This window comes from Myodes glareolus, chromosome 12 (assembly GCF_982192425.1).
Source record: "Myodes glareolus chromosome 12, mMyoGla1.1, whole genome shotgun sequence".
Classification (NCBI taxonomy): domain Eukaryota; kingdom Metazoa; phylum Chordata; class Mammalia; order Rodentia; family Cricetidae; genus Myodes; species Myodes glareolus.
Window position 1 is genome coordinate 5,170,438 of NC_142037.1, and position 24,553 is coordinate 5,194,990.

Consider the following 24,553-nt stretch of genomic DNA (forward strand, 5'->3'; position numbering starts at 1 on the left):
CTCGCTGCCTGGACAGTCACCCAAAGTTCTTCTGTACCATTGGGGCATCCATCTTCAGCCTATAGGCTCCTACACGAGACACTGAAGATGGAATTTCTGGCGGAGCCACCAGACTGTCTCTTTTTAATATATTCTGACCTGTCTTAACCCAACTCTGGGACAGGAAGGATGTCAAGGCACATCCCAGTTTACAAAGGACATGTTCTCATTTCTGAAGCCTTTTAGACACTCCAGGACACACTCCAGACCTTGGGATTAGCATCTCTGGGGACTGGCCCAGTAATTCTAGTGCATAGCCAAAAACGAATCCCTTTGTTTCATCTCTCCAGTCCAAAGACAGGTATGGTCAGACCTAGGGCCATCTTAGGCCTCAGGTCTGACATTTTCTCTATATTGCTGATGAGCAGCTTGTGTTGGAATTAGTTAATGCTGCTGATGGAAGATGGCTAGGAGTCTGAGCCAACTCCAACCTCAGCTCTCCTAATTCCCCTAGATACTAGCATGCCACAGTGCCCAGAAGGTTGAAGACAAGATGGTACACAGCAGAGCTGAGAGCATACTATACTCTAGGACAGGACTCCTGATATGAACAGACCGCCATACAGCCGTACATCAAAGGAGCACCACACAGCCCTCTAGGCTCCATTTCTGGTGCATACACTGTGTCCCAACTGAGCAATGGATCTGGAATAGCATTGGGCTGATATGGTGGTGTACTCCTGGAATGGAGAGTATAGTCACAGACATATCACTAAAATAGGGCCAGGTCTTATCAACAAGAAAGGTCTCCTTCCCTGCTGCCAACTCTCATATCTGGTACATTATGAAATCTCCTAAGGGATTCACTGATCAAGTGAGGGTGGATGCTACCTGTGACAGACTATAAGAGACTGATGTCATAGCATGACCTGCTCAAGGCCACAAATGGCAGGGATAGCCCTTAGCTTGAGGTCTTGTCCCTCCTAAGCCTCTGAGCATTCTTTCTGACCTCAGGAAGGACTCCAAAATCCAAATGGGAATTAGAGGTTTGTTGGGAGGACGAGGAACCCTTTGGCAAGACCTTTTCCTGGCATCTCTTAGAAGAGGGGGATTTTAAGTGTGGGGTTGCTCCAAGGGACCTTTCTGGATGGAAACACTTCCAAATCTGAGCATTAAGAGAGATTATAGGAGGGGACTCCAGAAAGGAGTCAACCTCATTTCCTCAGATATAAAACCCATGTTTGGCAGCTGAAGGACAGATTTGATACTCTGTGGGGGACATATACCAGTCTGTAGGTGCCCCTGCATATTGTAAGGAAGCACTTCTTCATTTCCTGGCCACCCAAACTCCCAAAATAATCGCACAGAAACCATATTATTTAAATCACTGCTTGACCCATTAGTTCTAGCTTCTTATTTGCTAACTCTTACATCTTAATTTAACCCATCACCATTAATCTGTGCATCACTACGAGGTTGTGACCTACCAGCAAAGTTTCAGTATGTCTGTCTCTGTCAGCAGCTCCATGGCTTCTCTCTGGCTCTGCCTCCTTTCTCCCAGCATTCAGTTTAGTTTTCCCTGCCTAGTTCTACTCTTCCCTATCAATAGGCCAAGACAGTTTCTTTATTCATTAACTAATAAAAGCAACACATATACAAAGGACTTCCCACACCACCTGCAGAGATGTACACTTCTTCTGGCACTTCCCTGAGTCCTAAATGAAGCTGATTCTTAGAATATGCTCAGAACAGTTTTACTTAAATTGCCCGCTATGGGTCATTCCCACTGTAGTCACAAATCCCCAGTAATGAATGCTGGAAAGAAGCCATGACAGGGCAGCATGCTAAATTAAGAGTGGAGAACCCCAGGCAGGGAAGGATGTTTGCTTAAGCTGGGATGATGCTGGTCTGGCTATGATTTGCTTGGTGGTGGGACCTGATAAATAGGCTGCACACAAAATGCTACATAATGGGTCCTGCTGTGTGTCTATACAGATTAAGTCCACTGGCCCTTTGGCTCTGACTTGGCAAGAAATGGCTCTCTCATCTCCCTCTTTGGTTTCCCTTGAGTCTGCATGATCACTAAGAAACCAGGATTTTTTTTCCTTTGAGAATAAAAACTGGATCCTGAGACTTGTATGTGTGTTAATGAATTACTTCCAGGCTGCTGTTTGTTAGGACAATAACGTTCCAGCTGCAGGGTAGAGGGAGACTGTAGCTCTGCCTTCTAATCAGCAAAGAGGACAGCTCTTGCTAGCTGTGCCTTTAAAAACGGTGTGACCCAGTGGAGAGAGCAGAACACCTGGGCTCCATTAGCTGCACAGCCTTGGGAGACTTCTTCAAGACTTCTTGTTTGTCAGAATAGCAGTCAAGCTCTTGCCTCTGCGTGCCTTAGGAATGTGGGTACATTGAGAACGTAAAAATGATATAGGATTCCCCTCTGTGTGCTGTGAATATGTTTTATCACCATTGGTTAATAAAGAAGCTGCTTTGGGGGCTGGAGAGATGGCTCAGAGGTTAAGAGCATTGCCTGCTCTTCCAAAGGTCCTGAGTTCAATTCCCAGAAACCACATGGTGACTCACAACCATCTGTAATGGGGTCTGGTGCCCTCTTCTGGCCTGCAGGCATACAGACAGAATATTGTATACATAATAAGTAAATAATTTTTTTTTTAAAAAAAGAAGCTGCTTTGGCCTATGGCAGGTCAGAATATAGGTAAGCGGGAAAACTAAACAAAATGCAGGGAGAAAGAAGGCAGAACCAGATAGACACCATGTAGCCACCGAAGGAGAAAGATGCCAGAACATTACCAGTAAGCCACAGCCTCATGGCAATACATAGATTAATGAAAATAGTTAATTTAAGATGTAAGAGCTAGCTAGTGATATGCCTAAGCATTTGGCCAGTGTTGTAATTAATATAGTTTTTGTGTGATTATTCATGTCTGAGTGACCAGGAAACAAAAAAGCAGTCTCCAATTATATAGAAATGCAGTAAGATAAATGTTAAACTTTATCAGTGCCAACTTACTGTGTGTGTATATATATATATGAGTGCATATGTGTGTGTGTGTGTGTGTATGCATGTGTGTATGTCTGCGTGTGTATGTGTATGTGTGTGAGGAGGCTAAAGTTCAACCTTAGGTTATTCCTCAAATGTCATCTATCTATTTTTGCATTAATTAATAAATTCAGAGCGTGCCGTGGCCCTGATGTGGAGGTCAGAGGGCAGCTTGCTTCTCTCCTTCTATCACGTGGATTCTGGGAACTGAACTTGGGTTGTCAGGCTTACAGCAAGATCATTTACCTTTTGAACCATCTTTGAGGTCCTGTTTGACACCCTAAAAGGAAAAAGCTGGGCACAGTGGCCTGCACTTATGATCCCAGTACTAGGAAGGTGGAGACAGGAGCCATATGGCTGGGCGGAGAAAGGAATGTAAAGGGGAGAGACAGGAACTCAGTGGAGTGTGGCGTGGAGTGTGGAGTCTTCAGGATTCAGGGAAACAGGATCTTGCCCATTTTCGGTCTGAGGTAGATAGAGATAAGAGCTCTCTAGTGGCTGGCCGTTTTGCTTTTCTGATCTTCAGGTTGAAACCCAATATCTGTCTTTGGGTTTTTATTATTCATGCTACAAGTATGCACCCCTGGATAATCTATAACTTTTTATGTACTCCAGACTGGCCTCAAATTCAAAGAGCTCTGCCTCTGTCTCCTGGGATAAAAGGGAGGCCTGGAACTTATAGTCTTTAAAAAAACAAAACGAGTCTGGTTTTTGCTTGTGTATGTATGTCCGTGGGGTGCATGCACGTTCAAGTGAGGGTGAAGTTGACATTGACTGCCTTCCTCCAAGGCTCTTCCATATGTTGAGGCAGGGTCTCTCACTGAACCTGGAGCTCACAAATTCAGCCAAGCAACATCTAAATAAAACCTCCATGCCAGAAGAGCTGGAACGTGCGAGAGTTATTTGGTTGTGGTGGCTTTCATTATAAGCTTTGACCACTACGGTTAACTTTGCTATCCAAGGTCACAACTCAGTGCCTGGAAACTGAACTACAATTCCCATAGTGCGTCACTAATGTCTCGGGGGATTCTGGGAAGTGTGGCAGAAGTATATTTTGGGCCAATTAGAATTACTGTCGCAGGCGTAGTGATTAAATTAAGTTTCCCAAAGTGCATTTTTAGGAGGATTCTGGGAGGAGTGGCAGAAGCATCAGTTCCCCCAGGGAAGAAAAAAAAAGAGAAAGCATTTGAACTTGAACATTTGGCGTTTCCTGAGGTTTTGGAGCATCGGAGGCACCCCGAAAGAATTCAGAGTGAGTACAGTGAAACGAAACCTGTTGTAACTGCAACCAGGACGTTGGCGCCATCATCAAAACTTAGCAGCCGCTCTCGGCTGCAGCGTTTGAATTTTAAAAGTGTTTCTAATCTCGAGAAACCAGACCTTTGCACCCAACTTTGAGTACCTCTGATTATTTCCTGAAACGTTTTTGGAGAGCTTTTTATACCTGAACTTTTTCGATTTCTCACCTTTTCTCTTAATTTTTGAATTGGTGGTCGGATATTTTAGAAATAAACCATAAAACTTTTTATATAGTCAAGACCGTGAAGTCTGCAACACAGTGACTTCGCGTCCTTCCCAGCCCCGCTGAAGTCCACAGTGGAATGGATGTCCCCAGGACTCTCTCCAACACAAGGAGCAATGCCTCTGCAGGGTGAGGGCACCCGTGAAGATTCAGAATGAATCTTCTGTCACGCTTTATGCTTTATAAGTCATTCCTTCTGGAAAGGCGAGCAAGTTGAGAAATTCGCGCGCACGTGCGTGCGTGTGTTGCAGTTATTTCATAAGAATCCTGCTTTGACATTTGTTAGTTTTAGGTAAAAACAGTTACACTTCATCCCATCTATAATTCTGTACACACACAGACACAGACACACACACACACACACACACACACGACAGGGCGTTGCACTCTGTGACAAATTCCCGAGTATCCAGACTGTGATAATCTGCAGCTGACTAAAATTAATTTAGTAACAGAAATTGGACCAGACACCAGACAGCCCTACAGTGGGCCACACAAAGTAGGAAGCAACCACAGTCACAACGAAGTACCTTTTGCAGTTCCCAGAACCCATAAACCTCATCAGAGAAATTCCAGTAGCCTAGAAATAATCTCCAGCTATTAGTCTCAGGAACTACTGTTTTTGTTATACATTCATCTTTCTTAAAAAGGAACATGTGCATGTGCTTAAATTTTTAAAGGAGGCCGGGCTTATAACCCCCTGCTGAGGCAAAATGGTCGGTGCCATGAGTCTGAGACCAGCCTCGGCTACAGAATGAGACCTTATCTCAAGAAGTAGTAAATGAATGAAATTTAAAATCATTAAAAATAAATAAATTTAAGTCAGGGCTGGGAAGATGGCTCAGTGAATAAAGTGCTTGCTGAGTTTGATTCCCCAGGACCCATGTAAATCTGGGTGCAAAACACGCATCTATAATTGTAATCTAAGCACACCCACGGTGAAAGGAGAGGCGGAGGAGGCTCACTGGATGCTCACAGACAAATTAGCCTGGTATACATAGGGATGAACAAGGAAAACAGCCTGTCTCAAAATAAGGTGTAGGGTGAGGGACCAACAGCTGAGGTTGTCCTTCAGTCTGTACGTGTGTCCTGTAGCATGTGTATGCCTACAGCCCAACCCCCACATCATATACACACAATCTGTACACGCTTCCTGTGGCATGCGTGTGCCTGCAGCCCCTCCCCCCACACCATATAACATAAATGTAAGTATAGAAAATGAACAGTTTATCGCATGTACCCTTCTCAACCTTCCTCATCTTCTCTTTCCCCTTACCTAGCCACTGTCTATAGTTTGGTCTGTATACTTCTAGTCTGAAATACCTAAATGCCTAACTATAATCTTAGCATTCGGTAGGTGGGAGTGGGGGGATGAGTAAATTCAAAGCCAGCCTGGGTTATGTGAGACCCTCTCAAACAAACAACAATAACAAATCCACATACCTCCAGATGAGTGAAGTGTCATACATTTGTAACAGCACCGTGGAGTCAGAGACAGGAGGATTGCCATGAGTTCAAGGCCAGCCTGGGTTACATAGTGATTTCCTGGCCCATCAAAGCTAAGACCCAATGTCAAAATAACAAAACAAAATAAAACTGTAATTTATGTATACTGGAATGTTTATCTGTTCTCTTCATTGTAAATGAATTAGGCAATCGTAACCAACCAATAGGCAAATAAAGCTCAGTAAGGTGGCTTATGTGTTTTATCTCAGTACTTGGGGGACTGATATAAGGTGATTGCCTCTGGTTCGAAGCCAGCCTAGGCTATATTGTGAGTTCCAGGCCAGATTCATCTTAAAAGTCAACATCATCATAAGTTGATAAAAATACATATTTATAGTATACAATGTAATATTTCAATATTTGCGTATCCTATTAAATCAAGCTAATATATCTATCACCTCACATATCTATAGTTGTTCTTTGTGATAAGGGCATTTAAGATCTCTTAAAGGTTTTCAAGTGTCTTTCAAGTATATATGGCAACTATCAGTACTACAGATTTGCAGAACTTACATATCCTGTCCAAGTGAAACTGTGTACTCTTTGGCCAGCATCTCCTCATTGCCCCCTAGGCATTTCTAACATAATAAAATATTATGAATACTACTTCCTGTTACTACACACATCATTTTCTATTTAAAAGCTACTTATTATTATATTTAATCATAGTTTTGGGGGTTGCTGAGGATCAAACCATAGACCTCATGCATGTTAGGTAAATAGTCTACAATTGAGCTACATCCCCAGACCATATCATAATTTAACCTTTTTATTTTATTATTATTAGTGTGTGTGTGTGTGTGTGTGTGTGTGTGTGTGTGTGTGTGTGATAAGTGTGCCTGCAGATGCAAGCATGCCATAGTATGCATGTGAAGGCCAGTGGACAGCTCTGGGGAGTCAGTTTTCTCCTTGCCCCATTGGTTCCAAGAATCAAACTCAGGTCACTAGATGTGCACAGCAGGTGCTTTTAGTGGCTGAACCATTCCACTGGGTTCCATTATCATAAATTTAAAATAAGTATTTATCTATTTTATGTTCATTCATAAGTAACTACATGTCCCTATACCATGTGAGTGCCTAGTGTCTAGTGCCTGTGGAGGCAAGAAGAGGGCACTGGATTCCATGGCACTGGAGTTACAGATAGTTGTGAGCTGGGAACTGAACAGATCCTCTGGAAGGGCAACCAGCTCCTTTAAATTCTGACTCATCCTCAGCCCATATACTTTTTATTAACATTCTTAACCATATTCTTTCCTCCCTAGAACATATTCTTAGATGTGGAATTTTTAGGTCAAAGAAAGTTTATTTAACACATTAATAGTTATTCCTAAATTAACTCTGAGCTAGTAAAGTTGACCTTAGTCACATACCTTTAGATTATTAAAATTAAACCTTTAACACTATTCTCACAGTGCCTTGTAACCCACATAGTACATAATGCCTTCTCTGAAGGTGATTCATACTATACATTTTTTGTTTTTTAAGCCATCTTGAGTAACATCAGTACCTAATATTTTGTTAGATCTCATTTGCTAAATATGTTTTATCTTAGCCAGGGTCATAGATTGCAGCCAAAACTATTCAAGATTAGTCATCAGTGACTCATAGTTGCACAATCAAGAAGCAGGCCTGAACGCTAAATGCTTCTTGGCAGGCTAGTCTCAAAGCTTGCTTCCTTTGGGCAGGTTAAAGGGTGGTTGGTTGTTTAACTGGTCTTTCTCAATGGAAATTTTTGACATTTTTCTACTAATATGAAAGATGCCCTTCACAAGAAAGACAGTACATTCTAATACACAATTTAAAAAGAAGCTTTGGGCTGGCAGTGTAGCTTGGAGGTTGAGTGCTTGCTTAGGATGTGCATAGGTAACATTCAGATGTGTGAGACTCTGGATTCAACCCCCATGTATGCAAAAACAAAGAATCAAACACAATTCTGAAAATGGATTTTTTTAAGAGACAGAATCTACTCCAAAAATGGGAATGAACGTGGATTCCTGTGAATTTGCATAGCTGCCTATTGAAATATTTTCCTAATGATCTTGTTTTTAATTTTTTTTTAAATCTACAGGATATTCTCCTACTTCATTCTCTAAGAGATGTTGGGTTTTTTGTTTGTTTGTTTTTCTTTTTGGTTTTTAGAGATAGGATTTTCCTGTGTAACAGTGCTGGCTATCCCAGAAATCACTTTGTAGACCAGGTTAGCCTCAAATTCACAGAGATCCGCCTGCCTCTGCCTCCCCAGTGCTGGGATTAAAGGTGTGTGCCTCCACCACCTGGCACTTTTAGCTTCTTAATATGATAAAACCTTTCATTTTAAGAATTCTTTTCTGTTATCACCCACAGTTCTAGGGATTGAATCCAGGGCCTTGCACATCCTATGAAAGTGTTCTATCATAACCCCATCCCCACCCCTACCCAATATGGTCAAACTTCTTGTCTTACAAAAAAAAAAAACAGTCCAATGCAAAAGATGGTTGGTAGGGAGCTTTCCTCCATATGTGAATCAAGGATCCATCTAATGACTGCCTTTTCCATTGGAGTCTTCCCAGAAAAGGGGAAATGAAGATAGAGAAGCCACATTCACTTCTAATGCTTCATCCTAGAAGGGACACACATCATTTTCACTAACACCATATTGTTAAGACCCGGGCATGACCCTACCTAGGAACAGGGAAGGGGAGAGAAATGATTAACTTTGCAACCACCTCCCAGAAACAACTTCAAAGTACGAAGGAGGAAGCACATTGTTTATGTGCTAGGATTAAAGGTGTAGTTGTGTGTGGTGGTACACACGTTTAACCCCAATGCTTGGTAGGCAGAGGCAGACAGACCTCTGTAAATTCAAGGTGTGGTGGCAGGCACCTTTAATCTCAGTACTGGGGAGGCAGAGACAGATGGATCTCTGTGAGTTCAAGGATAGCCTGGTCTACAGAGGGAGTTCCAGCACAAAGATACACAGAGAACCTGTCTCAAAAAGCCAAAACTTAAAAGTAAAAATAAAAGAAATACAGGTTAAAGTAAAGCCACATAAAGATGGAAAATACACAGAGAATCTTGATACTGTATACTATTATGCTCTCTTTGAATTGTTTAAATGCTGAGGAAGGAGCAACAGCTGCTAAAAGATATTTGTTTATAAATGCTGCTGAATTAATCCAAGATAGGTATTTTGAGAATACCTTGGCTTCAAAATTGAAGTCAAAAGGTATATTACTTTGAAGAAGAGGATTTGCTTTTGTTTCCACAGGAAATGAGAGGCTGTGGATTCATTCTGAGCTAAGAAAAATCAGGTTTGATCAAGGAAGACCACCTGAAAAAATCTCTGGTAGGAACAGATGTCCTGGATGTCTAAGGTCTGCATCCAGAACAGATTTAAGACTGCTGACTGAGATGATCAGGACTCATAGGATACTCCAGTCAGGACTTGATAATAATTCTAAATTTTCTTTACATCCCCATAAGATTATTGGCGCCCCCAACCAGCCGGAAGTAGCCTGGAATACTACACCCACATTTCCAACAAATGGACTATGGATATTTTCCTTTGTTTAGAAAAAAAAAAGAGGGCTGGAGAAATGGCTCAGCGGTCAAGAGCACTGACTACTCTTCCAGAGGACCCGGGTTCAATTCCCAGCACCCACATGGCATCTCACAACTGTCTGAAAATCCAGTTCCAGGGGATCTGACACCTTCATACCAATGCACATAAAATAAAGATAAATAGATCATAAAAAATTTTTTAAAAAAGAGGGGGAAGTGGTACGGGAGAATTGTCTGTATTCTGTCAATCATGTTTTAAATAAACGCTGATTGGCCAGGCAGGAAGTATAGGTGGGTCAGCCAGACAGGAATTAGAGGTGGGGCCATGAGAACAGGAGTATTCTGGGAAGCAGGAAGCTCCCTCCGCCGTTCTGCCCAGATCACTGAAGAAGCAAGATGTGAGCTGCCCCGCTGAGAAAGGTCCCAAGCCATGTGGCTAACATAGATAAGAATAATGGGTTAATATAAGCTTCAAGAGCTAATAGAAGCCAGAGCTAATGGGCCAATCAGTTTTATAACTTATGGAGATCTCTGTGTAATTTTCTTTGGGGCTTGCCAGCTGTGGGGAACTGGGCAGGACATAAACCCCAACAAGCAGGCTCCTTCATGTTACATTCTTCCTTTCCAATTGAATCCCCTTGATCTCCTTTAGTTGTCTTATTGCTATTGCTAAAACTTCAAGCACTATGTTGAAGAGATATAAAGAGTGGACAGCCTTGTCTTGTTCCTGATTTTAGTGGAATCGCTTTGAGTTTCTCTCCATTTAATTTGATGTTAGCTGTCAGTTTGCTGTATATTGCTTTTATTATATTTAGATATGATCCTTGTATCACTAATCTCTCTAAGACCATTATCATGAAGGGGTGTTGGATTTTGTCAAATGCTTTTTCAGCATCTAATGAAATGTTTATACACTTTTTCTTTCAGTTTATTAATATGATAGATTATATTGATATATTTTTATATGTTGAACCAGTCCTGTATCTCTGGGATGAAGCCTACTTGATCATGATGGATTTTTTTTTATGTGTTCTTGGAATCAGTTTGCCAGTATTTTATTGAGAATTTTTGCATCCATGTTCATGAGTGAGATTGGTCTGTAATTCTCTTTCTTGGTTGAATCTTTGTGTGGTTTTGGTATCAGGGTAACTATAGCATCATAAAAATATTTTGGCAATGTCCCTTCTGTTTCTAGCATGTGGGACACTTTGAGGAGTATAGGTATTAACTCTTCTTGGAAGTTCTGGAAGAATTCTGCACTAAAACCATCTGGCCTTGGGCTTGTTTTGGTTGGGAGGTTTTTGATGACAGCTTGTATTTCCTTGCAGCTTATAGGTCTATTTAAATTGTTCACCTGGTCTTGATTTAATTTTAGTATATGGTATCTATCTAACAAATTGTCCATTTCTTTTACGTTTTCCAGTTTTGTGGAGTACAGATTTTTGTAATAGAACCTAATGATTCTCTGAATTTCCTCAGTGTGTATTGTTATGTCCCCCTTTTCATTTCTGATTTTGCTAATTTGGATGTTCTCTCTCTACCTTTTGATTAGTTTGGATAAGGGTTTGTCAATCTTGTTGATTTTCTCAAAGAACCAGCTCTTTGTTTCATTGCTTCTTTGTATTGTTTTCTGTGTTTCTATTTTGTTGATTTCATCTCTCAACTTGATTATTTCCTGTCATCTATGCCTCCTGGGTGAGTCTACTTCTTTTTTCTAGAGCCTTCAGTTATGCTGTTAAGTCGCTAATGTGAGCTTTCTCCATTTTATTTATGTGAGCACTTAGTGCTAGAAATTTTCCTCTTAGCACTGCTTTCATAGCGTCCCATAGGTTTGGATATCTTGTGGCTTCATTTTCATTGAATTCAAGGAAGACTTTAATTTCTTTCTTTATTTCTTCCTTGACCCAGGGGTGGTTCAGTAGTTCATTGTTCAATTTCCATGAGTTTGTAAGCTTTCTGAGAGTTCTATTTTTATTAAATTCTAACTTCAATCCATAGTGATCTGATAAGATACAGGGGGTTATTCCAATTTTTTTGTATCCATGGAGGTTTGCTTTGTTACTGAGTATGTGATCAATTTTAGAGAAAGTTCCATGAGGTGCTGAGAAGAAGGTATATTCTTTTGTGTTTGGGTGGAATGTTCTATAGATGTCTGTTAAGTCCATTTGATTCATTACATCTGTTAGTTCTCTTATTTCTCTATTAAGTTTCTGTCTGGTTGGCTGTCCATTGATGAGAGAGGAGTGTTGAAGTCTCCTACTATTAGTGTGTGGGTTTTGATGTGTGATTTATGTTTTAGTAATGTTTCTTTTACATATGTGGGTGCTCTTATATTAGGGACATAGATATTCAGGATTGAGACTTCATCTTGGTGAATTGTTCCTGTTTATTGTGTAAAGTGTCCTTCTCCATTAGATATTAGGATAGCCACACCCACTTGTGCCTTAGGTCCATTTGATTGTAAAACCTTTTCCCAACCCTTTACTCTGAGGTAGTGTCTGTCTTTGAGGTTGAGGTGTGTTTCCTGTAAACAGCAGAAGACTGGATCCTATTTTTATATCCATTCTCTTAGCCTATGTCTTTTTATAGATGAATTGAGTCCATTGATATTAAGTGATGTTAATGACCAGTGATTGTTAACTCTGGTTATTTTTTGATAGTAGTATTTGTATGTTTATGCTGGAGGGAGGTTATCAGATGTATGGTTTTTTTGTGGGCTTAATTAGCTTCTTTGGGTTGAGGTTTTCCTTCTAGTGCTTTCTGTAAGGCTAGGTTTGTGGATATGTACTGTTTAAATCTGTTTTTGTCATGTAATATCTTGTTTTCTCCATCGATGGTGAACGAAAGCTTGCTGGGTATAGTAGTCTGGGCTTGCATCCATGATCTCTTAGTATCTGCAGTACATCTATCCAGGACCTTCTGGCTTCCATGGTTTTTATTGAGAAATTGGGTGTAATTCTGATAGGTTTACATTTATATGTTACTTGACCGTTTTCCTTCGCAACTCTTAATATTCTTTCTTTATTTTGTATGTTTTGTTTTGATTATTATATGGTGAGGGGATTTTTTTTATACAGTCTATTTGGTGTTCTGTAAGCTTCTTGTACCTTCATTGGCATATCCTTATTTAGGTTGGGAAAGTTTTCTTCTATAATTTTGTTGAATATATTTTCTGTGCCTTTGAGCTAGAGTTCTTCTCCTTCTTCTACTCCTATTATTCTTAGGTTTGGTCTTTTCCTGGTGAACCAGATTTCCTGAACATTTTCTTAAGAATTTGTTTGATTTAATGTTTCTTTGACCAATGAGTCTATTTCCTCTATAGTATCTTCAGCACCTGAGATTCTTTCTTCTATCTCTTGTATCTGTTGGTTATACTTGTCTCTGTAGTTCCTGTTCATTTATTCAGATTTTCCATATTCAGAATTCCCTTGGTTTGTGTTTTATCTATTACCTCTATTTCAGTCTTCAAGTCTTGAACTGTTTCCTTTCACCTGTTTGATTGTTTTCTCTTGGTTTTTTTGGGTTTCTTTGAGGGATTTATTAATTTCTTTCATTTTTTGTTTGTCTTCTCTTCCATTTCTTTAAAGGAGTTTTTCACTTTTTTAAAGGTCTCTATCATTTTCATAAAGTTATGTTTAAAGTTGTTTTCTTTATTTCTTCAAACATTCCTTCTAAAATATCTATGTTTGAATCAGATAGCAAAATATCATCCATGTAATGGTAAATTATAGATTTAGGAAATTGTTTATATATTATTTCCAATGGCTAACTTACAAAGTATTGGCACAGGGTGGGACTATGGAGCATTCCCTCTGGGAAAACCATCCACTAATATTTCCTAATAGGCTGAGAATTATATTAAGTAGGCACTGTGAAGGCAAATTTTTCTGTGTCCTTTTCTTGTAAAGATATAGTAAAGAAACAATCTTTTAAATCAATAACTTTCTAGATGTAACATGAGGGCCAGCTTGTTGGGGTTTCTGTCCCGCCCAGTACCCCACAACCGGCAACTCCTAAGGAAAAATCACACACAAGACTCCATAAGATTCTAAACTGATTGGCCCATTAGGTCAGGCTTCTTGTTAACTCTTATAACATATATTACCCCATTATCCTTAACTATGTTAGCCACATGGGCTCAGTACCTTTCTCAGTGTTACAGCTTACATGTTGCCTCTTCGGTGGTCTGCGCAGGAATCGCGAGGGAGCTTTCCTGCTTCCCAGAATTCTCCTGTTCTCATTGCATCACCTCTACTTCCTGTCTGGTTTTCCCGCCTATACTGCCTGCCTGGCCAATCAGCATTTTATTAAAATATGATTGATAGAACACAGACAATTCTCCCGCATCATCTAGAGGCCATCCTTTTGGTAATAGAGAAGACAGAGGAATTCCAGATTGTAGAGGGCCCATAGGTTGAATTACCTTGTTGACAGCTCTTAGATCTGTCGCATTCTCCATTTCTCAGATTTCTTTTTAACAACAAATACATGAGAATTCCGAGGGCTGGTTGATTCTTCAATAAGGTGAGCATCTAGTTGCTCCTGTACCAGCTGTTCTAAAGCCTGCAGTTTGTCTTCTGTTATAGGCCATTGTTTAATCCATATTGATTTTTCAGTTAACCATTTTAAAGGTAGTTTACTAGTTACTTTGTGTTCTTTTTTTAATTTTTTTATTGATTTTTATTAAGTTCTACATTTTTCTCTGCTCCTCTCCCTGCCTCTCCCCTTCCCCCTTCAAACCTCCCCCAAAGTCCCCATGCTCACAATTTACTCAAGAGATCTTGTCTTTTTCTACTTTCTATTTCCCATGTAGATTAGATCTATGTAAGTTTCTCTTAGTGTCCTCATTGTTGTCTAAGTTCTCTGGGATGTGGTTTCTAGGCTGGTTTTCTTTGCTTTATGTTTAAAAACCACCTATAAGTGAGTACATGTAATAATTGCTTTTCTGTGTCTGGGTTACCTCACTCAAAATAATGTTTTCTAGTCCCATCCATTTTCCTGCAAAATTCAAGATGCCATTATTTTTTCTGCTATGTACATTTCCATTGTGTAAATGTACCACATTTTCCTTATACATTCTTCAGTCAAGGGACATTTAGGTTGTTTCCATAGGTTTGGCTATGACAAACAAAGCTGCTATGAACATAGTTGAGCACATGTCCTTGTGGCACGATTGGCCGTCCTTTGGATATAGACATAAAAGTGGTATTACTTGTCTTCGAGGAAGGTTGTTTCCTACTTTTCTGAGAAATCACCACACTGACATCCAGAGGAGCTGTACCAGCTTGCATTCCCACCAGCAATGCAGGAGTGTTCTCTTTTCCCCACAACCTCTCCAGCATAAGTTGTCATCAGTGTTTTTGATCTTGGCTGGTTCTTTCAGGTGTAAGATGGAATCTCAGAGTTGTTTTGATTTGCATTTCTCTGATGACTAAGGATGTTGAACATTTCCTTAAGTGTCTTTCAGCCATTTTAGATCTCTCTGTTGAGAGTTGTTTAGGTCTGGACTCCATTTTTTTATTGGATTATGTGATCTTTTGGTGTCCAGTTTCTTGAGTTCTTTGTATATTTTGGAGATCAGACCTCTGTCTGATGTGGGGTTAGTGAAGATCTTTTCCCATTCTGTAGGCTGTTGCTTTGTCTTGTTGCCCATGTCCTTTGCTTTACAGAAGCTTTATAGTTTCAGGAGGTCCCATTTATTAATTGTTTTTCTCAGTGTCTGTGCTGCTGGGGTTCTATTTAGGAAGTGGTCTCCTGTGCCAATGCGTTCAAGTGTACTTCCCACTTTCTCTTCTGTAAGGTTCAGTGTGGCTGACTTTATGTTGAGGTCTTTGATCCATCTGAACTTGAGTTTTGTGCATGGTGATAGATATGGGTCTATTTTCATTTTTCTACACGTTGATATCCAGTTATGCCAGCACCATTTGTTAAATATGCTTTCTTTTTTCTATTTGATATTTTTTGCTTCTTTATTAAAAATCAGGTTTCGAGATGCATGGATTGATATCTGTGTCTTCTATTGGGTTCCATTGGTCCTCCTGTCTGTTCTTATGCCAATACCAGGCTGTTTTCAGTACTGTGGCTCTGTAGTAGAGTTTGAAGTCAGGGATTGTGATGCCTCCAGAAGTTCTTTTATTGTACAGGATTGTTTTGGCTATCCTGGGTTTTTTGCTTTTATATATGAAGTTGAGTACTGTTCTTTCAATTTTGCTGGGTACTTTGTGTTCTTGTACAGCCTGAATGCCTGTTGACCTTGTGTATAGTACCTTATATTATCTTTGTTTCTGGGACTCAGAAATGTTAATCTGGGTATTCCATTGCTGCAGCAGGTCTCGACTCCATAAATTAACTGTGATATTAACTACATATGTCCTCAGACTTCCTTTCTGTCCTTCTGGCCCTATGCATTCAAACCCATCTCGTGCTTTGTTTCACTTGAGATAAGGTTCCAATTCCTAGGAACTGAATATCTGCCTCTTGATGATGCCAGGATTCTGGAGTAATGACAGTCATAGCCACACCTATGTCCAGTAATCCATCAGTTACAATGTCATTTATATGCACTTTTAGCTTTGGTCTTTGATCATTTATAGAAGTCTGCCAGAATATATGTTTCCTATTTCCTACTGGAATTTTTGATTCATCCTCCATGTTTATTCCATCATCCAGAACAGTATGTTTTTTTTTTTTTTACAGCAGGCACTGAATTTGTTTTGATTTTCCTAGTGAGATAGGTCCTCCACAATTACGGGGAATGACTGGACCACTTTTGACTTGGGAGCCTGTGAGAGGCCTCCCAAGGAGTTTCCCCGATGGTATTGCCTTGTCTGTCTTTTGTTGATCTACCTTCATTGGTTCAAGTCAGCCTTTGCCACATCTCCTACATATTCCAGAAGGTTGAGGCCACCTATTCTTGCCATTCCCAAAGGAGGCATCATTTCTAGGACTGCCTACAGTCTTTTCTCAGGTGTCCTATTCTTCCACAATTAAAACATTTGTCATATTGATGTCTCCTCATATCATTGGAAATTGCTTATCCTACCCAAGCCTTAGAACTATAGTCAAATGTCTCAACATTTATTGTATGCAAGATCCATTAATCTATTGATGATGATCTGTCCTTTAAAGGCCCAAGTATCTTTTTGCATTCTAATTTGGAATTTTCAAAAGCCTGAGATTCAATAAGTACTCATCTAGCTTCTGGGCCCGTTACTCCTATTTGTACAGCCTTAGTTAATCTTTATAAAAAGTCACTAAAGGTTTCTCTCTGGCCCTGTTTAATCCTGGTATATGATTCAATTCCTTTTCTGGTTCCTGAATCCTGTCCCAAGCGTTTAAAGCTGCAGTGCTGCATAGAACAAAGTCCTAAGGATTGGAGTAATAGCCCTCACCAAGAATTTGATCTTGGGAGGCCTCAAATCCTTTTGTTTTTCCCTGTTGTTCTAAAAATTTTGCCTCTTCTTGCCAATAACATTTCCATAGCCGCTGTGGTCCATTTTCTAGGACCACTGAGACTAAGTGAAGTCAATTGTGTAGGGTAGCCTTATTGCTTGAAGCCTGCATTTTTTCTATTTCCCTAACAAATGGTGAGTGCAAGCCATAAGGTACTGTTGCTTGCTTAATTTTCTTTATATCGCTCATACCTATAAGTTTCCATTTATAGTCTTTGACTACCTTAGGGTATTTGGCTTCTCAGAGGAGATTGCTGGATAAACAATTAAAACTCTGGGTAAGTCATTTCTGACTTTAACCTCTACTAGCAAGGCTAAATCCTGTTCTTGTACCTTCTCTCCCTGCTCATCAGTTCTAATAATTTCCTCAATCATTTAAAATCTTTTTACCACTGCCTTTTGTAAAGTCTGAATCTCCAGTCCTGTGTTCTGTTCTAGTGCTCTCATTGATTCATTTAGCTTCTGGTTGTTATTTTTCACACATGATTCCAAGGTATGAAATTTGTCCAGTAAAGACAATGTCTCATCCTTGGACATTATTTGGATAGCATGCATATTGCCTTCCTACAGAGATACCTTGTCCGATAACTTATCATAACTTTTCAACAGATTCCAATTGTTAAATTTAGCAGTATGAATTCTTTCAGATAATTGCTCAGCACCCTTCGAACTGGATTGAATTTTGTCTGTCAAATTAATGTTATCCTTTTCAATAAGTGTTCATTTTTTCAGTTAGCTATTCATTATTAGTCTGTAAATCTGTATCATTTCTAAAAGTGTCTCATTCTTGGCTTTGTTATCAAACTATTTTCTTAAAGGTATAATATGAAAATCAAAGCTAATTCCCAAAATCAAATAAATGGATGTATAAGGAAAATCACATAAGTCTTGCAGAATACCATTCATAGCATGAACAAAGTGGTTATTAAATTCATGAATGGTAATATAGTCAGTCATCATATAACTTTCAAATTTCAATTTACTTACCTGCCCTAGGCAATTACAGTGAATTGGAGTAGGTGTAATAATCTTTATTGACCAGCAGGTGTCACAGTTGTAGCTGCATGGCAGAGGGCAGTGGAGGAGAGATGTAAGCAGCCCAGGCTCCTCCACACACGTTGCCTTCTTAGATACTGATAAATATGCCTTGTTTAACAAAATGAAAGCACTTATTAAGGACAATTAAAGTGATTCCATACATGGAGAGAGTTGGTGGCTGGAATAAGAAGAACACCCAAAGCTCCCCTTAATCACAAGTCCCTTCAACATTAGGCTATAGCGGGGAAAGTCAGGCTCCTAAGCAGCGGCAGGTGGGCCACGGGCAGGCGAGAAACATGCCCGGATGGCAAACTCCCAGTAAGCATGAACTCAGCCCCACATTGGGTAGCCAGATGAAGCAGAACGTGTCAGATGGGAGGGAGCATGAATAAAGGAATCCTATGCTAGCTCAGAATAGAGTATACTAAGGTTTTTCTTTATTAAAAGGGAAATTCATGGATTACAACAAGGAAACAGGAACGGGGTCCAACATCCAGGTATGGCAAGTGGGAACCAAGCAGGTGCTTCCATGGGCTTTTGGTACCCAAAGTCACACCCAACCTGGTCCAACCCCTCAAAGGCCATTGGCTGAAGGAAGTTCCCCATCAAACAAGCAACAGACAAATAAATAAAACAAGAATAGTGTCAAAGCCTGTCCATATGAGTATTGGTTTTTTGTTGTTGTTTGTTTTTTCCTGATACTGCAAAGTGGTTCTGGCCCAGCTTAAACTATAACTCTTTAGTACTTTAAATGCATACTATGACCCTAAAAACAAAACAAACAAACCTCCATTTTTTTCTAGGAGCGCAACAATGTCTCTGTATTGTGGAACAATTTGCAGAAGGAAATCTTTTTGGTGCTATAGGCTTCTGTCGACTTATGTCAACAAGACACGGTGAGTTCTGATCAATCTGATTATTTTGGGCCTAAAAATACTAAGCTCTAAACTCTTCTTTTTAAATCCCATATTAAAAATTAAATGTGTGCGATAAAAATTACACATACTATTGTTCACTGTAAATTATTTACCTTTGAAATCCATTTAGTAATAAAATTCCAACATTGAGAATGTTTCATAATCTTGACTATAAGTTCTACTCAAATAAGACATTGTCTTTTTGGCCAAGAGGTAATGCATACCTGAAATCCCAGCATGTAGCTGGTGGAGGCAGCAGGACCAGGAATTCAGGGTTCTCATCTCCATAGAGAATTTGAGGTCAGCTCAGATTACATGAAAGACTCTCTCAAGAAGAATAGGAAGAGTAGGAGGAAGAGACAAGGAGAAGAGAAAGAAGGGGGAAAGGAAAGGCTTTGTCTTTTTTGTTGTTGTTACTGGTTTTGTTTTGAGACAGGGTCTACTTGTATTTTTTTTTCATGTGTGTGTACATATTTATAGCTACACATGTGGAGAAGAATGAATGTACACATGGGTGTGCCTATGCATATGGAGGCAGAGGCTGACCAGATATCTTTCTCAATCACTTCTCCATCTTGCTATTTTTTTAAAGTATATATATATATGTGTGTGTGTGTGTGTGTGTGTGTGTGTGTGTGTGTGTGTGTGTGTGTGTGTGTATTTGGCCTGCATATGTTTATGTACCATGTGTGCAGTGTCCACAGAAGCCAGAAAAGAGTGTCAGATCCTGTGGAACTGTGTAGATGGTGGTTAGCTGCCACGTTGGGTGCCATGAGCTAAACTCAGGTCCTCTGGAAGAGCACCAGTGCTCTTTACTACAGAACCATTTCTTTAGTTCTCCACCTTATTTTTTCAAATGGGGATCTCTCAGCTAAACCTAGAGGTCACTGGTTGGCTAGCCAACAAGCCCCAGGGATCCTCTTGTCTCTGCCTCCCTGGCACTGGGATTATAAACCCTACCCAACTTTTTTGTGTGTTACAGATCCAAACTTGGGTCTTCATGTTGGCAGAGCAAGCACTTTACTGGCTGAGTCATCTCCATATCCCCTATTGGTTTTTTGAGTTACCATCCTTTTTTTTTTAAAAAAAAAAAAGACTTCTTTATTATGTATGCAGTGTTCAGCCTATATGTTTGCTTGCACACCTGAAGAGGGCACCAGATCTCATTATAGGTGGTTGTGAGCCACATGTGGTTGCTGGGAATTGAACTCAGTACCTCTGGAAGAGCAGCCAGTGCTATTAACCTCTGAGCCATCTCTCCATCCCCTTGAGGTAGTGTCTTACTATATATATAGTCCAAAATGGTTTGACCACTTGTTCTTTTGCTGCAGCCTCCCAGCTTCTGGGACTGCCCGTGTGCATAACCACACCCAGCTAATACTTTGACTTTCCTCTGTGATATATTGCCTGAAACAGTGCTTCCCACATAGCAGGCACTGAAATACTTTTAGGTGAATGCACAGAAAGGGAGATGTTAAAGCAGCCCTGTTTAGTATGATTTTTAACAAACACAGTTAAATTATATTGAATAGTGTATTTTTGTTTCTTGAAACAGCAAAGATAACTCTGAAACGAGCCTCCTTTCAAAGGAGATACACTTCAGTAGAAGATAGAATAGGGAGAGGGAGATTTAAAAAAAAAAAAGGCTGGAGCATAGGCTCAGCAGTTAAGAGCACCTGCTGCTCGTTCAGAAGGTCCAGATTTGGTTCCCAGCATCTGCATGGCAGCTCACGAACATCGTTAACTTTAGTTCCAAGGGATCCTGTAGCATGAATTCTAATTGTTCTTAATAATAAAAACCTAGAGTCAGATATTGGGGGTGAAAACTGAGAGATCAGAGAAACAGTACAGCCAGCCACTAGAGAGACCTTCTGCCTCTACGAATCCTCAGATGGACTGCATGCTCAGACTGCCTCTCAGATTGCATCCCCAGACTGCAGTGAGCTCCTGTCTCCTTCCACCTTATATTTCTCTCTTCACCCAGCCATATTACTCCAGTCTCCACCTCTCTGGTGTGGGATTAAAAGTGTGTGACTCTCAAGTACTAGAATTAAAGGTGTGAGTCACCACCCACCTGAGTCTCTTTCTCTCTTAGACTGGATCAATTTTGTATAGTCCAGGGTCACATTGAACTCACAGAGATCCGTCTGCCTCTGATTACCAAATGCTGGTACTAAAGGTGTGTGCACCACTGCCTGTCCTCTATGACTACCTAGTGGCTTAGCTCTGCACTCTGATCTTCAGGCAAGCTTTATTTGTTAGATTACAAACAAAATATCACTACATTTCCCCTTTTTGTCTAAAATAAAAAAGAAGACTATAGCTAATATAAGAAAACTATATGCAGTAAGTACAATAACTATATACAATATATACAGGCAGTAAATACATCAACGGTGTCTAGTTCATTTGCATTTGACAAATTCAGAGGAAATACTCCATTATCTTTCCTATCTTGGTAAATCAAAAGTCTTATACCTAACTTACTTTCGATCATAACTTGTATTGTCATCCAAAACTATTTTTTGATGTCTCTCAACCTTATACACTTTACACCTCTTTAGTGAGTTCCTTTTCTGTGTCTGGTAAACAAGGAAAACTATAACTATCTAGTCTTCAACTCCCTCAGAGACCCAAGAAGGAAATAGTGTTAACTAAGTAAACAGGAAGTGCAAGCAAGTAACTTCCAAAAAAAAAAAAGTGTTGAGAAATGACAGAAACAGCTGGCTGCCTGCCTGGACAGTCACCTAGAGTTCCTCTACAATGTTGGGGAATCCATCTTTGCCCTAAAGGCCTAGCATATCTGACAGACTTTTCTATGAAGCAGGATTTTTGAAGGACTGTTCTGCCTTGTCTCAACAAAGTTTGGCAGTCACTCTCTTTTGTGTCCTGCTTGTCCAGTATGTACAGCATACAGTTAGCAATCAAGGCCAGAGCACTTTCTTACCCAGTGGCTTACTTTTGCCACAAACAATGTAAACCTCAGGTGGAGGTTTTGGTTTTTTTTTATACCCATCATTTTCTCTGAAGTGCCAGGAGCAGATTTGTCTCACTGTCTTTTTTTTTTTTAAAGAACATACTTTTTAATAACATATTATTAAAACATCTTAAATGCCATATTCTGTAGTACTCTGAAGTGTTTGAAAATGACCTGTCTATTTAAAATAGATATGTTTGACCTTGTAAACAAACCTAATATGATTACAAATTCAATTATAATAGGTGATTCATTACTAACCTGTATTTCCTTATTATCCTAAACAGTTGGCAATAACAACTTTTAAAGACTAGAAATTTGTGTTTCAGTGTTAAATGAGCTGTACAGGTACAGTAGCTTGAACAGGAGTAGAAATGTATATGCAGTATGTTCTAACAAAATTAATCTTAAATTTGTATCAATATACAAAAGTCCAATCCAATGTAAAACATTAAAAACTAATAGTTGCTTTTTAAAAGTAGATTCAGGGGCTGGAGAGATGACTCAGAGGTTAAGAGCACTGACTGCTTTTTCAGAGGTTCTGTGTTCAATTCTCAGCAACCACATGGTGGTCCACAACCATCTGTAATGAGATCTGGTGCCCTCTTCTGGCCAGCAAGCATACAGACAGACAAGACACTGTATACATAATAAATAAATAAATAAATCTTAAAAAAATAAAATAAAAGTAGATTCAGAAATCTACCTTTTATCTTATATCTATAACCTCCCGTTTTTCTTTTCAGAGCATTCAGTAATCTACCCTTTTATCCTATCAAATTTATATCCTTCTTTTTTCTTTTCAAAACAAGGACTCTAAATCTAATCTCCTTTGTTCATTTTTTTTCCTGACCATTACCAATAATGATTTGTAACCAATCCTCCTAAACGATGACAAATATCCATAGCCCCATGAAAGACCAAAAACCACCCATTCCACCTCTTGGGAATGTTGTGTCATGTTCTTAAATTTACTTCCTGCTGTCTGGGAGTGATAGCATCTTTAGGGAATTCCAAAAAAGAAAAGGTTGGGCTAACTGTCAAGTCCTAGGAGAGGTAGCTCTATCATTTGTTGTCCGGTCTCTGCATAATGGGAAAGTGCAGGGTGTCTCATGTCCTGGCTAGAGTAGTCTGTGAGGCTGGATCATCTCAGCTAGTCACCTCAAAATTGTTAGGAGCAGTTTGTAGCCCAAAACCAATCTTTAGATGGTGTTTTTCAGCTTAGTGGTGTTATCATAGTTCTGGAATTGTCATTGTGGACCTCCATCCTCCTTTTGGAGACTTCAAAGGTTGCTGTTAGGCATGGTCATGGTTCACTGCAGAAAACTGATAGAGACTGGGGGCTGAAGAGATGTCCCAATGGTTAAGAGCACCGCCTGCTCTTCCAAGGGTTCTGAGTTCAAATTCCAGCAACCACATGGTGGCTCACAACCATCTGTAGTGGGATCTGGCGCCCTCTTCTGGCCTGCAGGCAGAGTTCTGAGAATACTGTATACATAATAAATAAATAAATCTTAAAAAAAAATACTTTAAAAAAAAACTGATAGAGACTCAAACCTGAAATCATGTAAGGAAGGTAGATGAAACCTTTTTCCAGAATTATTTAATATTCTATATGACCATTAATATCATGACAAAAAATTTAATATATATATATATTAATCCTATAAATTTTAGATAATGTTTACATCTTAAGAAAGCCCGTTAAAGAGTCAGAATAAAACCAAAGAATTGTGAGGTAGTGGCAATAAAATAGTCGCTTAATTTTGGTTTTTCTTCTGTCCCATATCAGGTGGCTCTTTTAACATGAGACAGAGATTTTGGTTTTTAATTTAACAAGCATGCTTGGCTTTAGAGAAGGAGAGAGCCACACTCCAACTCCAAGGTCAGCTTTAATTTTTTTAATTGAACTGGGACTACAACAGACCATTTGCATTATATTGAGAGTCTGTTTTAGGGCTTAATTTTTTTTTTTTTTTTGTCCTTTGTATGGAGATCAGACCCAGGGCCTTCCATGCCAGATAAGCACTCTAACACTGAGATACACCCTCGTTTGGTTTAAGAGTTTTAATAGTTAAATGGTTAATAATTAAGCTCCCAAGGGAATGCTCATTTAATCACCCACTATTTTTTTAAGGTATTTATTTATTTATTATGTATACAGTCTTTTTCCTGCACACCAGAAGAGGGCACCAGATCTCATTACAGATGGTTGTGAGCCACCATGTGATTTCTGGGAATTGAACTCAGAACCTCTAGAAGAGCAGCCAGTGCTCTTAACCTTTGAGTCATTTCTCCAGCCCCGCTACTGAATCTTAAAGACTCTGATTCATTTTGTGAAGCTTGTAGACAGATTACAGCCACCCTAAACAAAGGTACTAGAAAAGCCTAGAAGTTGCTTTATTTTTGTCTCTTTTTGAGAAATCAGTACTTTTACTTTTTTGAGACAGCCTTTCCACATAGCCCTTGTTGCCCTGGAACTCACATAGATCCACCACCTCTGCCTCCTGAGTCCTGGGATTAAAGACGTGTTTCACCAGAGAGTGCCGTACTTGATAAAAT

The 24,553-nt window shown here is 39.6% G+C and overlaps 1 protein-coding gene across 3 annotated transcripts in view; it reads left to right on the forward strand.

The window, feature by feature from the left end:
- Positions 1-4,131: 4,131 nt before the first annotated feature.
- The window catches only part of Nudt13 (nudix hydrolase 13), a 35,542-nt gene continuing 15,120 nt past the window's right edge, over positions 4,132-24,553 (forward strand). For 2 of the 3 annotated variants that reach the window (XM_048426460.3, XM_048426461.3), the window contains exons 1-2: positions 4,132-4,292; positions 18,901-18,993. In XM_048426460.3, coding sequence (XP_048282417.3) covers positions 18,911-18,993 — 83 coding nt within the window. In that variant the 5' untranslated portion in view covers positions 4,132-4,292; positions 18,901-18,910. Of the gene's footprint in view, positions 4,293-9,315; positions 9,394-18,900; positions 18,994-24,553 lie in introns of all 3 variants that reach the window. The other variant, XM_085698326.2, reaches the window with a different exon arrangement.